Source organism: Leucoraja erinacea, chromosome 27 (assembly GCF_028641065.1).
Source record: "Leucoraja erinacea ecotype New England chromosome 27, Leri_hhj_1, whole genome shotgun sequence".
Taxonomy (NCBI): domain Eukaryota; kingdom Metazoa; phylum Chordata; class Chondrichthyes; order Rajiformes; family Rajidae; genus Leucoraja; species Leucoraja erinaceus.
Genome location: NC_073403.1, coordinates 19,789,082 through 19,809,135, shown reverse-complemented (window position 1 = coordinate 19,809,135; position 20,054 = coordinate 19,789,082). Strand labels below are relative to the sequence as shown.

Below are 20,054 nucleotides of genomic sequence, written 5' to 3'. Positions count from 1 at the left end.
GTCACATGACCGACCCATGGACCCCATTGAATACGCTTTGGTCCGTAACCCTACTTTCGCTATCCTACAGTATCAGTTTTTTGTGTTTTCCAATGTGTCTTTTCAGATACCAACAACAGTGACGTTTAATTTTTGTCTTTACGTATTTTGCTATAGATTTTGACTTTATAACCTCTTGAGTTTAAACCTACATGTGTGAAGGAATGGGTTTTCTTTCTTTATTTTATTAAAATCTTTCAAAACCTGTTAGTTATTCTCCTAACTTCTCAATTCAGAGGGGAACAGTCCTAACTTTTTTTGCCTCGCCTATTAACATAAATTATTTATCTCTGGTAAGAATCTGGTAAATTTCCTTTGTATTTATTATGTCTTTATTATTTATTTTACTCCGATTATATGTTTTTTACTCCTGTTAAATTCTGTAAGGTGTCCTTGAGACTTTTGAAAGGCGCCCACAAATAAAATGTATTATTATTACTATTATTATTATGTGTGGTATGCAAAATTCTCCACAATAACAAATGAGTTATGAAGTTTGAGTATGGTTTCCTTGCTTTTATGTTCTATTTTGTTTACAAATCCAAGTGATTGTGTGCTTAGTAAAATTATGTTACTGTTTATAAGGGTTCGTGGTCTGTGATATCAAATGCCTCTGGGGCCTTTTTGAGACACTGCACGTCTTGCATGAATCATGTTTAAAATTTCCTCATCATGGATTAACATCCTGCACATTAATTGCATTTGAAAGAGTTGCTTTGTTTTCACTTTAGGTATGTTTGGACTTTTAGCATTATACCTGTTTTAGATTGTGGAGATTAATGTATCATTTACATTAATCATGTTTTATTCTGATTCCTTGCTACTTGCAAGATGTGCATTTCTATATATAATGTGTAGCTTTTATTCTATTATGAATTAGGTGTTGCATTTTAGAATTCCTATATCATAATTTAGAGATTTCCACATTGCTCTCATAAAGTTTAGCAAAAGTGGAAAATTATTGTAAAATCAAATGGTGCAGATATATCCCATTCACCCAAATATTATCAAAGGAGTTATTTGGATTAATCCGTTTTCACCTCTCAAATGTTGCAGCATTAATGCTTGTTGGGGAATGTTGAAGATATGAGAAATCTGTTTTAACCTCATCAGATACTGTGTCTTTGCCATTCATCTTTGGGTGAACATTTTTAATCATTAATTGCTTTTTAATATTTCTACTAATTAACTTTTCAAAACTAGGCCAAATATGGCAAAGTTGTGCACTAAATGCTCTCCCACTGATCCCATGTTTATCCAGAAACGTTTTCTCTCTTGTTGGCTTACTATGTTCTGATTTTGGGCAAAGTTTATGCAATGAAATTTGAGTATTCTACACACTCTATGCCTTTAACACTGTTTAATATTAACTGTTCAATATTGGGCTTATTGGGAATACTGTAGATCTTGAAGTTCTCAAATGTGTTTACAGGTTTGTTATTTTATCTCCTTCTGCATCAAAAGTACACATCTTACAATATTATTGCATCATTTTGTTCTACTTCTGTTCAAAATGGCATAATTTATTTTTGTTACTCTCTCACAATTGGAATTGTTTCTGAAATGAATGTTGCCCTTTTATAATAATTCTTCCTCTCTGCCTAAAATTACTGTAACTGTTAATATTTAGCTGCTGTTTCTTCCCATCTACTAAACCATATTTCAGAAATAACCATGTTACCATATTTCCAATGTCTGCCTGTGTCCTCAGCTGATCATCTTAATTTCCCAGATTTTGTTATGTATTAAGTACTGCTGTCCCTGTTTTCTTTTTTTCTTGCTTATATTTCTTTTGGCTGCCTAACTTGCTTATGAAACTGCCACCATCCACAATCAACTTTGCCTCTCTTCTCTCTGGAACTTTACAAGCTCCCAACATTCTTCCAAATCTAATTTTAATCTCACCATAACTACACAAACAAAACTCTCTGTGATGAAGTGCTATTGAGTTATGTCTGTGAAAGAGAGGTTTAGATCATCATGTGGTTCTTGAATGGACGGAATCCCAATCCAATTAAGGGAGTAAATCTATAATCCTTGGAATAAGGATTATTTGATAATCGTTTTTGAGTGTTCTTTTGGGAAGAGGAGTCATTATGATCTCAAGATCCCTCTATTGCTGTTGAGAGTCCTGCCATTAACTGTATACTTTTTCCTAACATTTGCCACCCACGCCTTACACTTGCTTGGATCAAACTCCATGTTGTTGCATATTGCTGACGGTGTTATTAATACTATTGTATTGGTGAGGTACCTATTGAAACACATCGTTAGAATATTTTGAATTTATGGCTGGAAAATCTTTATCTCATAGTTTTCACACTGGAACGTTTACCGAAATTGTCAAATGTTCACCTATTTCTTGGCAGAGCCTGAAGTAGTCTGGGAGCTCCGCAAAAGATTAGTAAGTTTTAAATAGCCCAAGTGTCCCATAATTGGATCAAATAATTCACAATAAACATGATTTTGATTTTTAAATTCATTTACATCAATTATAGGCCAAGTGGAAGGAATTTAGTGTTCAATTGCTGTAAATTAAAGTCAATTTAAATCGGCTTTCTAGTGGGTTCCTGTGAACGCGCTGGTTTAGAACGTTCACATTGCGCTGGATTTGTGCCCTCAAATGCCCAGAAAAATACTGCGGGATATAAAGAGCCCAAAATGAGCTACTCGCTATAGAAAACTTTATAAACAGGGTTATATACAAGCCCCATTTAATGTAAAAATAAGGTACATACCTTTAATTGTTTGCTTTATAAAACCCTGGGGCTGCGAGAGGTTGCGAGTTTAGAGAGTGAGGGAAACTACTACAATTATTTTACAAGGCCAAAAAAACAACACAAAGTGTTGGGGTCTTTCAGCGATTTTCCCGTTAATGAAGCTGAACAGTTTTAGATTGCAACAGCCTAGTAAAAATCGCGTTTTAAATCCCCCCTCTAAACAGCGCCAAAATCGCGACCCACGGGGTAGGGCAGATACTCAGCCAACACTTTGTGTAACATATCTACCTATTGTCCATTAACCATCATCCATAGTCATCAGCAATTACGGACACCACTCCCTGCGCTATGATCCGTTTACTGTAAACCCTCGTTATAATGCAACATAGCAGGGGAGGGAGTAGAAGAAAACTACAGGTTTACAAAAGCTCATTTGATGGGCTCCTGTTCATGCAAAAGAGCTCCAATTATATTATTAAATTCAAAGGTCCAATATACTTTCCTCCAAACAGCAAAACTAGTTTACTCTCTTCACTTTTAACAATTGTTCCTTTAATAATGGTCCCATTCATTACAATACTGCGAAGGTATGATTAGCAAATCGAGTGATTTTTGTGTATTTAACTTAAGGACAAAATTGATTTATGGACGTGTGTAAAAACAGAACCTGTTTGTAACCTGGGGGCGGCCTATATATAGTTTCTCACAGTTTAAAAACATGCTCTTTGTAGATTGCTTCGAAATTTAAAAAAGAATTGAGATAGTTGTGTATTTATAAACTTGTGTCATGTATTTGTGAGAAGTCACTTTGTTGCAACATTGCCTCTTGTATCACAACTCAAATTACTAATTTTTCACTATGTTGCCATTGGGGGAATGCAGGAATTAAATTGTGGAATTTTTGAAAGTTGCGTGTACATAAGAAAAAAATAAAATTATTTTATGTCAAAAGTATTGCTGGGAGATATTCTGCTCTAATTTATTTAAGTGTTTTAAATGAAGATTAATTAATGTTGCAAAACAACACAAAATTAATTTTAGAGAATTCATTATCTTTTTAAACCTCAGCTAACTCTATCTGTTGTAAATTTTGTTAATTGGTCACCTATTAAATATTGGCCCTTGATTGTTTCCTGTGAATCTAAAAAATGGATAACATTCTTTTGGCAAAGCTGTGTAAGGTTGTTAAGCCGAATGAATAGCAACATTTGGGATTTAAAATGAAAGAAAAGCTGGAAATGTTAAGCAAGTTAGGGAGCATTCATGAAGAGAGTATCGGTATTTTGCAGACTTTATTGCAGAAATTGCAGAATTTATTTTCATTTTTATTGCTGTTTATCTTTAATGACAAAACTGTGCATACATGTTGCACTTTTTAATCCTGATAGTGTTTTCAGACTGCTCAATGTCCTCAACGAATGCATCAAAGGTTGGATTAAAGATCAGCTGCCAGAAGACTAAGACCATGCAGACTGGAGACCAGCAGCAAATAGACCAACTGATAATCAATGGGGAACCTGTGGAAAACGCCATAAGATTTACTTATCTTGTCAGACGTTCACAGCAGATGGAGATGTAGAGGTCGATATCAACTCCCGAATTGGTAAAGCTGCATCAGTCTTCAGAAGACTGCAGCCAATATAGTGTAGTGACGAGATATTCAAGATGCTAAAAGTCAAGCTCTTCCAGTCCGTAGTCCTCCCTACAGTCCTCTATGCCAGTGAGACATTGAAAATCAATGTGAAGATGAAAAATAAATTGGATGCATTCCTACAACGCTGCTTGAGGAAGATCCTGAAGACTAGCTATAGAGACCACATCACAAATGAGGAGATCTACTGGGAAACTGCAACAAAGCCTCTCAGCCAGGACATACAGGTATGCAGGATGAAATTTGCAGGACATATACTAAGAATGTCTCCAGACGTGTACTAAGATCGCAATGACGGCAACCTGACGGAAGAAGGAAAAGAGGCCGACCAAAACTCACATGGAGGTGAACATTCCAGAAGGATTTGGAAGCTCGGGACACTAACCTATCGAGGGTGAAAGATGTCGCACATGATCGAACAGAATGGCGAGAGCTTGCTGCCCAATGCACTCAACAGTGTGGGAGGAACTAAGTCTACGTGACTCAACATCCTCCCATGAGTTAGGGTGCAGTCCTGATCTTCCAACCTATCTCATGATGGACCTTGGACTTTTTCTCTAGAACTGAAATGCCATCACACTGTAACACAATATTCTGCACTTTGATATTTTTCTCTTTGCATTACCTGTGCTACTTTTGTATGGCTTGATTATACAAATGTGTCGTTTGATTTAATTGGACAGCACACAAACAAAAGCATTTCACTATATCTCAGAACAAGTGATAACAATAAACCAATTAGCCTATCATACAAACTTAAAATACATTTTAGCAATTTTTCTTTATTAAAATACTTGTTTTCAATTGCTTTATTTTGGTCAGTTTTTCAAATTGGCCAATTTATTTTTGACATGCATCTTAAATGCCATGGTATCTCAGAGTTAATTTTGTTTAGTTTAGAAATACAGCGTGAAAACGGCCCACTAATTCTGTGCCGACCATTGATCACCCGTACACTAGTTCTATCCTGCACACTAGGGACAATTAACAGAAGCTAACTAACTCATAAACCTGTAGACTTTGAAACGTGGGAGGAAACCAGAGCACCCGGAAAAAACCTACACAGTCACAGAGAGAAAGTAGAAACTCCGCACAGACAGCACTCTTCATCAGGATCGAACCCAGGTCTCTGGCACTGTAAGACAGCGACTCTACCGCTGTGCCTCTTGTATCAGAAATGTCCAAGCAAGCCTTTTGCTCGTCTACAGTAATCTTGTTTGTTCTCGTTAGGTCAGTACCCTATGCCTTGCCTACTTAAGTGCCTATCAAATTGTCGTAAATTTGTGGGAAATTTGATTAATCTCCATGCCTTCATGGAGGATGATGTCACTTTATTAGAGGCAGTATTTAAGTGCAAATTGTCATTCTTCTTGAGGTTTATTTTCAATACATAAATTGATATGCTACAGGATGAACGCAATTGTTCATATAATGGATTAGCAAAGCCAATTAGCTTATATGGGAGGAGATGACATTTGAAGGTGTGGGGGAGGGAAGCATTGCTAAATTGAATAGCCCCTTGAAAACGGGTATGGGTATTATGATGGGGAATTGATTGCCAGCAGTCCGTAAACTTTGTAGATAATGTCAGGTATATTGTTCATTTGCTTCATGATTCAATAGAGGAACCCCAATGTAGTGCAAAGTTAGTCTAATTCAAGTCAATATATGCTATTTAAAGGCGATGGGGTGCGGGGGGAGGGGGGGATTCACCACCTTTAATTCTTTCAGCAACGGTTTTGGAAGATAGTTGGCTAAGATTTTGCACTTGAGTTCTCTGGACGGGAGGGAGGTAAGAAGGAGAAATGTGATCAATCTGCAAGATGATAGGAGGCATGCAGATAAATCAAAAGACAGTTGGTACGGATAGCTGTTAATGCCGAGTGAGATCAGAAGAACGGATCCAATGTTGCAAGAGATTCAGTACAAACTTTGGATGTATCTTCAAAAGCCATATGTCACCTGGCCCATTAACTCAAGAGATGTTGCTTGTTTTATACACAACTCCATTGCATGACAACAAACCATATTCAACATTGAATATGAAAGCTGCTTTAAATACCTGGGAGTCCACATCTCAGAGGATCTGACATGGACATCACACGCTGCAGCACTGGTGAGTAAGGCAAGGCAGCGCCTTTACCACTTCAGGCAATTGAGGAAATTCAGAGTGTCTCTGAGGATCCTCCAGTGCTTCTACTCAGCGGCTGTGGAAAGTATCTTGTCCGGAAACATCACGATTTGGTTTGGGAACTGCTCTGCCCAGGACAAGAAGGCTTTGCAGAGAGTAATGCGTTCGGCCGAACGCACTATGGGAACTACACTCGCCCCCCTGCACGAACTGTATATCAGAAGGTGCAACTCCAGAGCCAACAAGATCATGGTAGACCACTTCCACCCCAGCAATGGACAGTTCCAGCTGCTATGGTCAGGCAAACTCCTCCGTTGCCATGCTGTGAAAACGGAGAGGATGAGAAGGAGTTTCTTCCCAGAGGCCATTAGGACTGTAAACTCCTATCTCACCAAGGACTAACTTTACTGTACCATTTTACTGGTGTGTGGTGTCTTTTTAAAATTGCTGTTTTTTCTTTTTTTCCTCCCACAAATATGTAATACAGGTGCACAACCTTTTATCCGACAGCCTTGGGACCAGACACTTTTCGTAATTTGGAATTTGTCGGTCTTCGGAATGGAAATTTTTTAGCGTAGATTTTAATGGCTGGCTCAGTGGTAGAGTGCCTGGCTCATATCCGCAAGGTCGCGAGTTTGCGCCTTGATCCCGGCAGTTCCTCGGTCGCGAGTTTGAGTCTTCAGTGTAGTTTTTTTCTTGCAGAATAAATGTCTGTATGAAATGCAGTGTGTTGAATGAATTCCTGAATTTGTAAATGTGGCCGCAGCATTGAATCACCTCCCGCACTCATGTCACCCTAGCGGGGCTTCATGCCCTAAGGCGGCCTAAGGCGACATTTTCACACTCTTATATCCGTGTGCAGCAGAGACGCCAAACGTGAGCTTTGGTGTGCAGACGACATCCTGGAAAAAATGTCTGGTTTCTTCCAGGTAGGCGATATACCCTCCCGCGCAAATACCCTCCACTTCTCTTTTATGAAGGTGATTTAGTTCCCCTTTCTTCCAGGACCGACCCGAGGTTCCGCTGTCACCTCTGCGGGTCGCCCTCGGTGAACGCTCACTCAACTTTGTCTTGGGATTCCTACTCTCCCGGTCAATGTACCCTCACCTTCTCTTTTATGAATGGGGATTTAGTTCCCCTTTCGTCGAGGACCGACCAGAGGTTCCGCTGTCACCTCTGCGGGCCGCCCTCGGTGAACGTCCTGTCTCCCTGTCCCTGGGATAGCAGGGGGCGATCAAACAGCATAATACCCCCCTCCCCCTCCCCCCCACCCCCAACTCCAGAGGAATCCGCTCCCCGATGGGCCGCTACGGCGACAAGTGGCAGTTCGCCCACAGCCCGGGCTGCGCGACCTCAAGAACAAGACGCACCTTGCGCACCATCAGTTTCTGCCCCTCTGGAGTTGGAGCGGGGCTGGAGTTGCTGATCTGGGATCTCCGTGCTTGCAGTGGGCCTGGGGGTCGGTGTCCCGATGAGGGGGCACAGCTCGGGCTGTGGGCGAACTGCCACTTGTCGCCGTAGCGGCCCATCGGGGAGCGGCTCCTGGTGGTCCCGATGTCTCCCGCTAGTTCGCAGTTTTCCTCTGGAGTTGGAACGGGGCTGGGCTGCTGCTGGCTGTGGGTCTCTGGGATCTCCGTGCTTGCAGTGGGCCTGGGGGTCGGTGTCCCGTTGGTCCTGACGTCTCCGGTGACTGGCATTGCCAACGTGAAGACAGTGCAAAGCCCCCACGCCGGTGCAATGAGCGGGGAGCTGGAGAGGGGAGGGAAGGGGTCACACACATGGCCGGGAAGCAGAGGGGTGTAGGTGGGGTGAAACTGAAGGGAGCGACAATCTGCAGCTCCCTGCCCGCTGAGTTAAAAAAGTTCCCACGCAAGACTCACGATACACTGTGTATCGTGAGTCTACCGTGGGAACTTTTTTAACTCAGCGGGCAGACAGCAGCATATTGTCAATTATTAACCCTCCCGCGCAATATACCCTCACCTTCTCTTTTATGGATGGGGATTTAGTTCCCCTTTCTTCGAGGACCGACCGGAGGTTCCTCTGTCACCTCTGCGGGCCGCCCTCCGTGAACGTTTTCAAGGACCTTTTTTCAAGGACTGAAAAAATGTCGTTATTCGGAGGTTTTCGTTATTTGGATCTTCGGATAAAAGGTTGTGCACCTGTATGTGAATATGTGATTCTGTTCCATTCTGTTTTGTAGGTTTTTTTTTGCACAATTCACAAGCATTGCCACTTTTCATTTCACTGCACATCTCAAATAAACTTGACTTGACTTGACTAACTATTAAAATCTTACCTCAGTCTTGCACAATTTACCAGTGTTGCTAGTGTCTTGCACATATTTTACAGTTTGCAAACACTGATATTCAGCCATGATAGGCACCCCCCCAAAGACTTGGAGCAATGCTTATCATCACAGCTCCCCCTGGTGAGACTCCATGACCTGATCATCAGCACTTTGTGTTTTGCTCAAGATTCCAGCATCAGCAATTCCATGTGTCTCCATAGAGGGGAGGGTGTTTGTCACCACTGGAACAGATATTGTTGAGGCCAGAAATAGTTTTGGAGCAGGACCTACTTGAAAAATTCTATTAATCGGTTCCCATTTCTAGTTCCTTCCTAACCTGTCTGATTTACAAGCTGCAGATGCTCAGTACTGGTTACTCTTAATCGCTTTGCCTTTATTCACCGGACATGGCAGTTGTAGCCTTTTCTTGCTGGTAAGACAAGAACCACTCCTTGCGTGGGTAATGATAGAAAAAAATAAAGATACATTGTGGATTCTTTTATTTTAACAACTTTATAGAGTTCCACAAAGTCATATATTTGTATGATTTTCGCAACAATTAGCAACTCAACTAGAGTGTGATTAAGAAGGAACTGCAGATGCTGGAGAATCAAAGGTACACAAAAAAGCTGGAGAAACTCAGCGGGTGCAGCAGCATCTATGGAGCGAAGGAAATAGGCAACGTTTTGGGCCGAAACCCTTCTTAGAGTGTGATTGTTGATTGTTTAAAATGGTTCCTTCCTACTATAAAGAAATATTCCACTGTGAAGTTAAGAAAAGACTGAGAATCAGAGTGCTGAGCTCCAAAATATAGTGAGGTCCCTCTTCAAATTGCACACATTGTTAATACAATCTCCCTATTCTTTGTGTCTGCATTCATGTGAAAGCCAGTACCATTATGCTGAAAATCTGAAACAAAAACAGAAAATGCTGGAAAAGCAGGTTAGGCAACGTCCATAGAAAGAGAAACTGTCAACGTTTCAAATTTGCAACACTTACAGAATTTTCTGTTTTTTCCTCACCAATATGACGTCTACCACACCTTGTATCACTAATGTGGTATGCATTAAGTAGCATTTGGAAGTCTGCACCCAAGAAATGTATGTTCATTTAAAAAATGAACCAACTTTTAGTGAATATTTGCAATGTTAGCATGTCAGGAAAGGCAGTTGGATAGTTAACAATGAGGGTCTCTTAGGCGTTCTTTTTAAAATCAGATAAAGTTTGTGTTTTGTGTAAGAAACTGGAGGTTTACAACTACGATAAGAAGAGTATTTTTGACGATAAAGGAAGCAATGGCATTGGGAAAGAACAGCAAAATGGATGATCAGTGAGTATCAAAATGATTTAATAATTGGACCATTGCTGTGACAAAAATCCAAGATATTTTTGTATTTCTTTAAGAGGAAACAAAATGGACAAGAAAGAAGGTGATTCAGAGTGCATAAAATGTTCTACTTTACTTTCCTGCATAATCCTTGTTTAGTAAGTAGTTGGGCAATTAGAAGCATTAAAGTTGAATGGTCGTCTCTACTTCATACTGTAATATCATGCCCACAAGTGACCTCGATGTAATGAGATATTCTCTTTGGGCAACACTTGAGAATGTCACAATCAACATCCCAATGATGACAAGGGCCAAAGAAATGTACGATGTGATGTTCTTTTCATTGTAACCAGAAACAAGTGCTGTGTTTTGAAGAGAACTTGGGAGAGCATCATTTTCTACAGAGAAAGGGATGGAATGGATAAAATTATGGAATACATTGATATTAATGTTCAGGACCTGACTTGCAAATATGGATACAATGGAGTAAAAATTTGGGGAAACGTTTTCTTTAAAAATGAGTATAAAGTCATCATAAGGGCCTCCAAGTGGGTGATGGAATTGTAAGCCGTTGGTCCACATCCACCAGCATCTGCCAATCCGGGGCTGCCTCCAGCTGTCCAAACCTGGTCCTTGGTGGAATTTTCCATTACCTTTGTTTCCCTCTCGAACAAAGGCAATTGGCTTAACTGGGTTGGTTGTTCTGGGCGGCAGGACATTGTTGGCTGTTCTCCTGCTTTCCAGAGTCGAGTCGCTGCCAGGCATTTGAGCACTTGATTATGTCTCCAGGTGTACCGTCCTTGGGAGAGGCTTACTTTACACCCAGTGAGGATGTGCTTAAGCGTGGCTGGTGTTGAACACAGGGGGGCATGATGGATCTTCGCCCAGCCATTGGTTTAGATTTGTTTGGACTAGGAAGGATATCATAGGTTGCCCGAATGAGGAAACTTATCCTGCTTGCCTCCATCTCCCACATGTCCTTCCAGCTGATCTTCCTCTTTGCCACACCCTCCCATCTCATCCACTGGACCCTGTTTAGCTTGCGACACAGCCTTGGCACACCTACTCGATTTCCTCCTGTCGGCGGACTTCGGCCGCAACCAACTTCTGGCGCTCCAGTGATGATGCCGTGTTCCAGCAAGGTCGCTTTCCGACAAGCCTACTGTGTCCAAGCCATCCACTTCTTTCCTGCTGCAAGGGTTGGAGCAGCAGCTCGAATGATCGTGTCCCTTGATTCTGCCAGGGTCTTCTCTAGTATTACTTTAGCGCACTTAAACTCCTCTGTGAGGCTAGAGAGAGGCAGCTGGAGTACCCCCTGACCGTACAGGCCTACGCTGCTCAAGCACCGAGGAACACCTAACCACTTTCTCACGAAGGAGCTGATTGTTCTTTCGATCTTCTCGACTCTTGTGAGTGTGATGTCATACATGGTTAGTGGCCACATAAGGCGAGGTAATAACCCAAACTGCAGGCACCAGATTTTCAGCTTTCCAGGCAGCATGGATCGGTCGATGTTCGCCAGACCTTTGATGACTTCTTGCCTAAACTCGTTAGCCTGATCGGTGTCCTTCAGCTTAGAGTTATACCATCTTCCCAGACTTTTGATTGGCTTCTCTGATACAGTTGGGATAGGTTCTTGATAAATTAAGAACCAGTTTGCCTTTGATTATAGAAATGCTTCTTGATTTGGATGGCTTGAATTTCATTCTGACCCCAGTGATGTTCTCTTGAAGCTTCCCTAAAAGGCGCCTGGTGCAAGGTGCTGTTGTTTTGATGATTGTCATGTCATCCATGTAGGCCCTGATGGGTGATAGACGGACTCCAGACTTCAACCGCTCACCACCCACACCCACTTGGAGGCCCTTATGATGACTTCCATAGCCATTGTAAAAATCAATGGGGAGATGGTACACCCTGCCATAATGCCAATCTCCATGCAGTGCCATGTGGTCGTAAAGTCAGGCGTGGTGAAACAGAGCTGCAGATCTTGGAAATAAGCCTTGACAAGGCTTGCGATAGTCTCTGGTATCCTGAAGAAGTCAAAGGGATGCCCAGAGGAAACTGTGAGGGACAGTTCCAAACGCGTTGGCAAGGTCCAGGAAAATGACATGCAGATCTCTCTTCTCATTTCTTGCAGTCTGGATTTGGTGCCAAATCATGCTGGTATGTTCGAGACATCCAGAGAACCCTGGGATGCCTGCTTTTTGGACTGTTGTATCCACTTGGTTGTTTCTCTCTAAATAGCGGGTCATCCTCTGAGCTAAGATCTTATTGAGGAGACTGATAGGGTGGAATTGGCTGACATCTGTGGATTCCTTCTCTTTCGGAATCAGGATTCCTCCTGCCCTGCACCATGCTTTGGGTATGACTCTCTTCTCCCAAGCCACTCTCATTAGCCTCCACAGGAAGCAAAGAACATAAGGAGCACCCTTGTAGAGTTGATACGGAACCCCATTTGGCCCTGGGGCTGAAGATGCTCTTGCCCACTTTACTGTCTGTTCTACCTCCCTCCCTCCACTTTGGAGGATTAATGTCCATTTGGTGCTCTGGTTGTTCAATTGGTAGAATGTCCGTTGGAATAGCTGTCTTCTGGTGTCTCTTGTCATCTGCATGCATTCTTGCCAGATGCTCGTCCAGCTCCTGCCTTGATGTTTTCAGATTTCCTCCCTTTTCTTTGATGAAAAGTGATTTTACAAACTTATAAGGGTCCTTGAAGAAGCGTGATCTCGTTTTTTTTTTTTTTCGTGATTTCCGCAGGTACTCTGCTGGCCTCAGGGTTGCTAAACTGCTTTTGATGGAGAATGTTGATGCCCTCCTTTTCACTAGAAGAAGCCTTCCTCCACTGCTTCTTGAGCTGCCTTCTCTCCCGGATTAAGCATTCCATCTCCTTTTGCCGTCTGGACTTGCTTTCCAAAGCTGGTGCCTCCCTTTTTCTCCCTTATTCCATATCGTTCTGCTCCATAGCTATAGATGATGTCCCCCATCTTGTCAAGCTTTCTTTCGACTGCACCCCTTACACCCTGTAGGATGCTGGTCAGGTGTGCATTTATGGTCTTCCATTCTTTCTTCTCTGAGGCTCCAGGCCATTTCACGCAAGCTTTTCTTCCGCTGATCTTTTTCTCTCCATTGCTGTTTTTTTTTTTTTGCTCAGTTTGATTTATTTAACTGCACACCACATAAGTTGGTGTCCACAATTTGCAGTTGAGTATTTTAAATAAAGGCATTAAACAATAGCCGAGTTATTTTTATTAGATGTGAATTATGCCTTATTTATTTTATGTATTAGATAAGACTTTGATATATCATAATTTCAATTTATTGCAGAATTATATGTAGTTTGGGTTGATTTAAACACATTTTCTTACCTATTAGTGAGTTATTGTTAATGCTGCTTTAATCTTGAGAGTGTTAAAATAGTCCCAGGGTTATTTTAGTGTAAGAATACTTTTTTCAATTTGGGGATTTGTGGGATGCACTTTTTCCTTTGGTTTAAAGTGACTTTGGTGCAGTTAAATAATAGTTCCAATGTTTTTTGGAAAACATTCTAATTTTTAAAGGACAGGGACTTAAACATCACAGCAGTGATGCTTTACTTCTCACAGAGCTTTTTAGTAAACAGAACAGGGCTGTGTAAGAAGGTGTTAATAACAGGGAATAAAGCTATATACAATTTCGCCTGCAGAAGAGGCATTTACTGTGGCTATTTGTAGTTCAGTGTGGGTGTAATACTGACGAAAATAATTGGATCCATGTCATCCACGTGTTGCCAGAAGGCACTTATTACACTCTTTATACAAGTACTTCAACAATACTTTTACAGTATTTTTCCACGGAAATATTCTTGAGCTTTTTATAGTTCAACCTGAAGCTGCCCACTCTAATTAGTGGAATCACTGTTATGTAAGATAGATACTTGTGGAGGAGGTCCTTTGTACTTCTACCTTGAATGGAGTCTCGGGTGCACTTTCACAACAGTGTGACTATCCTGCTGTCGGTCTGTTTTTTTGCATCAGAGAGAATGTGGTTATTACATGGAGAATGCAATACTCAATGTAGGTGTAATTGACTGCAGAAACATTTTTTTCTCTCCCATGTCAATTTGCTGCAATATTTAGGGATAGAATCAGCTGACGTTAAATTGGATGTGTTTAATTATTAAAATATAAATGGTTACGGAATAAGAGGCCAGAGCATTCTGTTCTTCCAGTGATCTTGCTGTCAATGCATGATACAGTTTCTTGTACACTAGTGTGTTTTGACAGTTTTTGTTCGTATCAAAGTAGCACACTCAAGCCATGCACCAAACAGTTAGGGTGTACTCCTTAAAATAAAATTGAAGACGGGTGCTCAAGTTTGTCAAGGCTGTCTTTTTGTGCGAGTGCATCAAATTTGTTAACAACATTGTTTTGTTGTAACTTTGTTAATTTTAAAATAGTAAGTGCAACTGCAGTTGGATGATAATTATATGGTCAAAGACAAAAATGTCAACCTCAAGTATTGTAAACATGACTTAATTGCAGGATGAATAATGAGTATTCAGTTCATTCTCTCTGTTTGCCATTTTTCTTCATCACATTCTTCCAAAAGCATTGAATAAATACAAGCTTTACATGTGATTTAAGTACGCAATAATCTCGAAGAATCTTAAGCAAATGAAGTAACCTAATTCAGTTTGGTAGATACAAGTATTAGAATTTGGAACGCTCAGCAGTCTGTTTAGAAGGAACACTAACCTCATCATAGGTTAATGGCTAAACACGTTGATATTAATTCAGGACCTCTGGAAAACAATGTATTCCTCTTGTGGGTTAAGCGGTTGTTTACTTTTTTATCAAAATCATGAAGGAAGTCAGCAGTCTTCCAATTTATTTTAAATTGCCACACATTTTTGAAGTATGGCACGTGTCGTAAAGTGACATTTCCTCCAACCCTCCCTGCCCTCCAACAGCCACAAAGGAAATAATCCCCATTAGGGTTGAACTGTCATAATGAAATATAGATGAATCAAAATCCAGAAGAATTATTATTTAAGTATGGATGTTTGAATCTGACTGAGCTAAAATGGAAACAGATTATTACCATTGAGTTTTCGCTGAGTGTTATGGCTTCTATATAGTTTATTTTTAATACTGATATATTTAAACTAAATGCAGAGCAGAGGTTAGTTACTCTTGATAATAATGTCCATGTTAAAGTGTGCACGAGCTAGGAAATGGTATTTTAACACTGCTGATTGGTTGCCTGTGTTTATATGCATGTTCCTTGTTCCCTGAGCATGCATGACCTATTTATAGCTGACCCCTCCTATCATTCTATTTCAGTCTGCTTCAGGCTGTATTATTGTTAACTTGTATGTAAATGTGCTAGCTTTTATTGCAGTAGGCAGCTTGTATGGTTGCGTTCATTGCCAGTGAGAGGATTAATATTTTCATACTGAATCGTACCTGTCAGTGCATTTAAGGGTCCTTTTAGGTGAAGAGCTATCCCTATCTAACCACGATGGTTGCATGTGTCTGATTAATCACTTGTTCAAAGGAAGATGACTGAATGTTTGCTGTAGCGGCTGAAAATCCAAACGTTAATTAGGATGTTTGTTCCACTGTGCATTTCACCAGGCTTGACTATGTTAAAAAGAATCTGGGGATTTTTATACACTGCTTCCAGCAGCAACATTTAGAAGATAAGACTCGCCAGCTTAGAAGTTTCAAAAATTGTGAAGAAGATCTCAAAATTGTGTTTGATGACTTTGTCATGTTACTGAAGCCCACAGTGCCTCGCCTGAAAAAGATGCTACAGACTATATATGAAACTGAATCGTGTTTTTCCTCAGATGGTGTATCTGGACGAGAGCAGCCCCTAGAACTTTTGCCACAAAATCGGATACACAATATGCCAACCTCAGGTAAGCTGAATGATTCATCTTGATAATAGTTAGTCTGATATATGCAAAATGTTTCCAATGCTAATATGAAACGGAACAGTGTTGATGGTGATTCCTTTCATATGGATTATATTACATCATTAAATACGTAATAATTAAACATGACAAGAACTTCTCAGCTATTTGTTAATGAAATGCAAGTTTTTGAAAAACGCGTTCATACCTTAAAATTGCAGTAATGTTGTCACTTTATTATTGCATGCAAGTATTGATTGATTTTCTTTAAAGGCTTATAATAGGAAATTGATTCTTCTCTAGGAACATTAGTTTTCAGGAATTTGTTATTGGTGTGATTGTTAAACGGTTCAAACCTTAATTTTCTTGCAAGAGCTTATTTCTGGGACCTGTTTATTCAGCACGTGGTGGTTATCTGTCAGCACTAGATAGCTATGTGATACCATACTGCTTTCTGAGGTATGCCAAAGCTAAGAATATTGAGATATTTTTAGCAGTGGAAACTTAAGCTTTTTAATGTTGCCAGCACAGCTTTAGCAGTTTAAAACAGTTTGTTAATCCAGCTTCTCTCATTTTAATTCACTGTAGTTATGTTTAGCATGTTAAATGGATGTCTGTATGTTTTTTGGATTTAAAATATAGTGCATGGGCCTAAGGGTAATAATTCAAGACACAACATTGTCACAAGAAGGACCATACATATTTAGGGTTGCCATGCTGATACTCACATTTAATATTGTGTCAGACGACTGACAATCTGTGGTGACTCCCCCTTCCTACATTTCCAATGAAGATGAAAACGTCCGATTTGGAGGCTTTGCCACGATTAGATTTGTGCATCATCCTGGATTTCTTTATGCTTTAGGGAGTAACATTTCCTGTAAACAGTGTAGCATTGCAATAGTCAACTTTCCTTGCATGGTACTTAAAGACAATGTGAAACCAATCACGGGTTACTATTCTATATTAATATACAAACAAGTAGTTTAATTCAATGTTCCTTTGCTTTTAATTCAAGGGATATTCAACCATACGATGATGTCATGAACTGTAGTTTTATCGCCAAGTCCCATTGCTACATCTAATGTTATAAATGTGTAAACAATGGGTCTGGTTTTAAAAATGCACTAAATATACAAAATCCAGGATGCTTTTAAATTATCCTGTACTTAGAAATAAATTTAATAATTTTTGGTTGGCAGAGGTTGAAGAAAAGAAGCAGAACATTGAAATAGAAAATATTGAACAATGTACAGTATAAAATATATGGAAAAATATAAAATATCAGAATTAGCATTAATTGATAGACCAGAAGGATTTTTAAGGTATTAAAAGTAATATACCAGTAAAAAAAGATTTATTTAAACTGTACCATAGCTTACTGGATTTGCCGAAGTGTAAGATGAAATTTTAGTGACTTTTAACTGAAAATAGACAAATGTTGGAGAAACTCAGCGGGTCAGGCAGCATCTATGGAGCGAAGGAAAAGGCGACGTTTCGTGTTGAGACCGTTCTTCAGACTGATGGGGGGGGGGGGGGGGGGGTGCGGGAAGAAGGAAGGAAGAGGCGGAGACAGTGGACTGTGGGAGAGCTGAGGAGGAGAGGTGAAGGAGAGAGAAAGCAAGGACTACCTGAAATTGGAGTAGTCAATGTTCATACCGCTGGGGTGTAAACTATATAAGCAAAATATGAGGTGCTGCTCCTCCAATATGCGGTGGGACTCACTCTGGCCATGAAGGAGGCCCAGGACAGAAAGGTCTGATACGGAATGGGAGGGGAAATTGAAGTGCTGAGCCACCAGGAGATCAGGTTGGTTAATGCGAATTGTGCAGAGGTGTTGGGCGAAGCGGTCGCCAAGCCTTCGCTTGGTCTCACCGATGTAGAGCAGCTGACACCTAGAGCAGTGGATGCAATAGATGAGGTTGGAGGAGGTACAGGTGAACCTCTGCCTCACCTGGAAAGACTGCTTGGGTCCTTGGATGGAGACTGGGGGGGTGGGGGGTAAAGCGACAAGTGCGGCATCCCGTTGGAGGTGGCGAAAATGTCGGAGGATTATCTGTTGTATGTGATGGCTGGTAGGGTGGAAGGTGAGGGCAAGGGGGACTCTGTCCTTGTTACGAGTGGGGTGATGGGGAATGAGAGCAGAGCTATGGGATATAGAAGAGACCCTGGTGAGAGCCTCATCTACAGTCGAAGTGGGGAACCCCCGTTCCCTAAAGAATGAGGACAACTCCGATGCCCTGGTTTGGAACACCTCATCCTGGGTGCAGATGTGGCGCAGACGGAGGAATTGGGAGAAGGGGATAGAGTCATTGCAGGAAGCTGGGTGGGAAGAAGTGTAGTCCAGATAGCCATTGGAGTCAGTGGGTTTGTAGTAGATGTTAGTCATTTTCAACTTTGAAAATGTTAATCTCATGGCCAGCAGAAATAATGCAAAGTAGTTGCAAAGTTTGAAGGGTAAACATAAAACCTTCTTCAAAAGCAATTACAAAACAATTTAAATTCTAAACTGATTAATGAAAAATGGAATACAAACAACTTTATTGTTCATTCATAGTATATTTTCTTTGAAATGTGCAAGTTTTTGTGCAGGTTTCATGTGCAGGTTTTCTCACTCAATTGTATTTTATTTCCATTAGGTTCCTCGCATGCTTTAACTGTGGCTCAGTGTCCTGTTTGTCACTAAATGACTTCAGATATATTGCTTTTCTTTGGTAAACTCATTTATTCCACACCCAAGTAGATAACCTGGTTTAATCTAAACAGGAAACCTTAGAGATGCAGTAATTCAGCTGCTTTGTGCATGGCATACTAATTGGCTTGTCATGGCAACCACAGTTCTGCAGACTGTGCCAAGTCATTGGGATTTATTTCAGGATGTTTGTCCTTGAGCAAAAATATTTCAGCCAACTTAATGTCTTCCTCCAGCTCCTCACCAACTTCCCTCCCCAACCCCCCACCCAAAGAAATGTTCAGGGCTCTTTACTGAATTTGTCAAAAGTGTACATGAGATTGTTATATAACTAAGTATTTCATTTTTAGTAGGTTTCTTAAGTTGCACATATTTTGCAAAATCTTTGCTGTAATTAGCAACTTTGCTTATTGAGATTTTATCCACCAGCAAAATCTAAATGTGTTATAACCCAGTTTTGAGAGGGAAACAAACCTTTGAACTGATTGTTCACACAGCTATGTTGATAGTGAAATTAAAACACCACAAAATGGAAACATTTTTGGGGAGTAATGTTGTGTGATATGCTAACTGCTGACAAGTATTGAAGTTCCACATAGTTTAACAATTGAGATGTTCTGTCAACATCCAAATATAGCAATGGTTTCAAGAGATGTGTGCCATGGACAGGTTGGGCTGAAGCCTTTTTTCCCCATGCTACATAAGTCAATGACACTATCTCTGCACTACAATACCTTGTGAAATGTAGTGGTTTCTTATGCTATTATATGGAGACAACAAACCTACGCATTTAGAGATTTTGAACGATTTTCTTATCAGCTATCTTATTAATGAACATACTTTAAACAGGATTTAAAATGAGCTGACCAGTCGTATTCATAAAATGCTACGTTTTTTGTAGCATTTCAACCGAAAAACTGTATTATCAGATCTTAAAATAATATTTTGAACTTCCTAATTTCTGTTCACTATTTTCAATTGTTTTAATCTCTTATGCATTATGCCCTATCTCTGTTTCTGCTCATTTATTCATGATTTTCCTTTTCATCGTTTATATAATAAATTTCCTTTCAGAGCTAAATGATAACATTATTTTTGATCACAATGTTAGCTAGGGGAGAAACTACTCTGGCCAGGTTACAGAATATGCACAGCTACCTTGTGCATTGGGTGTACTTTTCTAATTAAATCATTTTCACTGTCATTGATAATTGTCGTGATTAGCACAGTACAACATTTTGAATTCATCTCGTCTCGGATTGCTTCCTCTAAAAAAGTGTTATTTAATTTTAGTTTTCGGGTATATTA

General features: G+C 40.3%; 1 protein-coding gene across 10 annotated transcripts in view; it reads left to right on the top strand.

Moving 5' to 3' along the window:
* The window catches only part of hdac5 (histone deacetylase 5), a 277,929-nt gene that overhangs the window by 91,308 nt on the left and 166,567 nt on the right, over positions 1-20,054 (top strand). For 7 of the 10 annotated variants that reach the window (XM_055657256.1, XM_055657254.1, XM_055657250.1 and 4 more), the window contains one exon: positions 15,989-16,060. In XM_055657256.1, the coding sequence (XP_055513231.1) occupies positions 15,989-16,060 (72 nt within the window). Of the gene's footprint in view, positions 1-9,419; positions 10,162-15,322; positions 16,061-20,054 lie in introns of those variants that run through there. The other 3 variants (XM_055657249.1, XM_055657248.1, XM_055657257.1) reach the window with 2 other exon arrangements.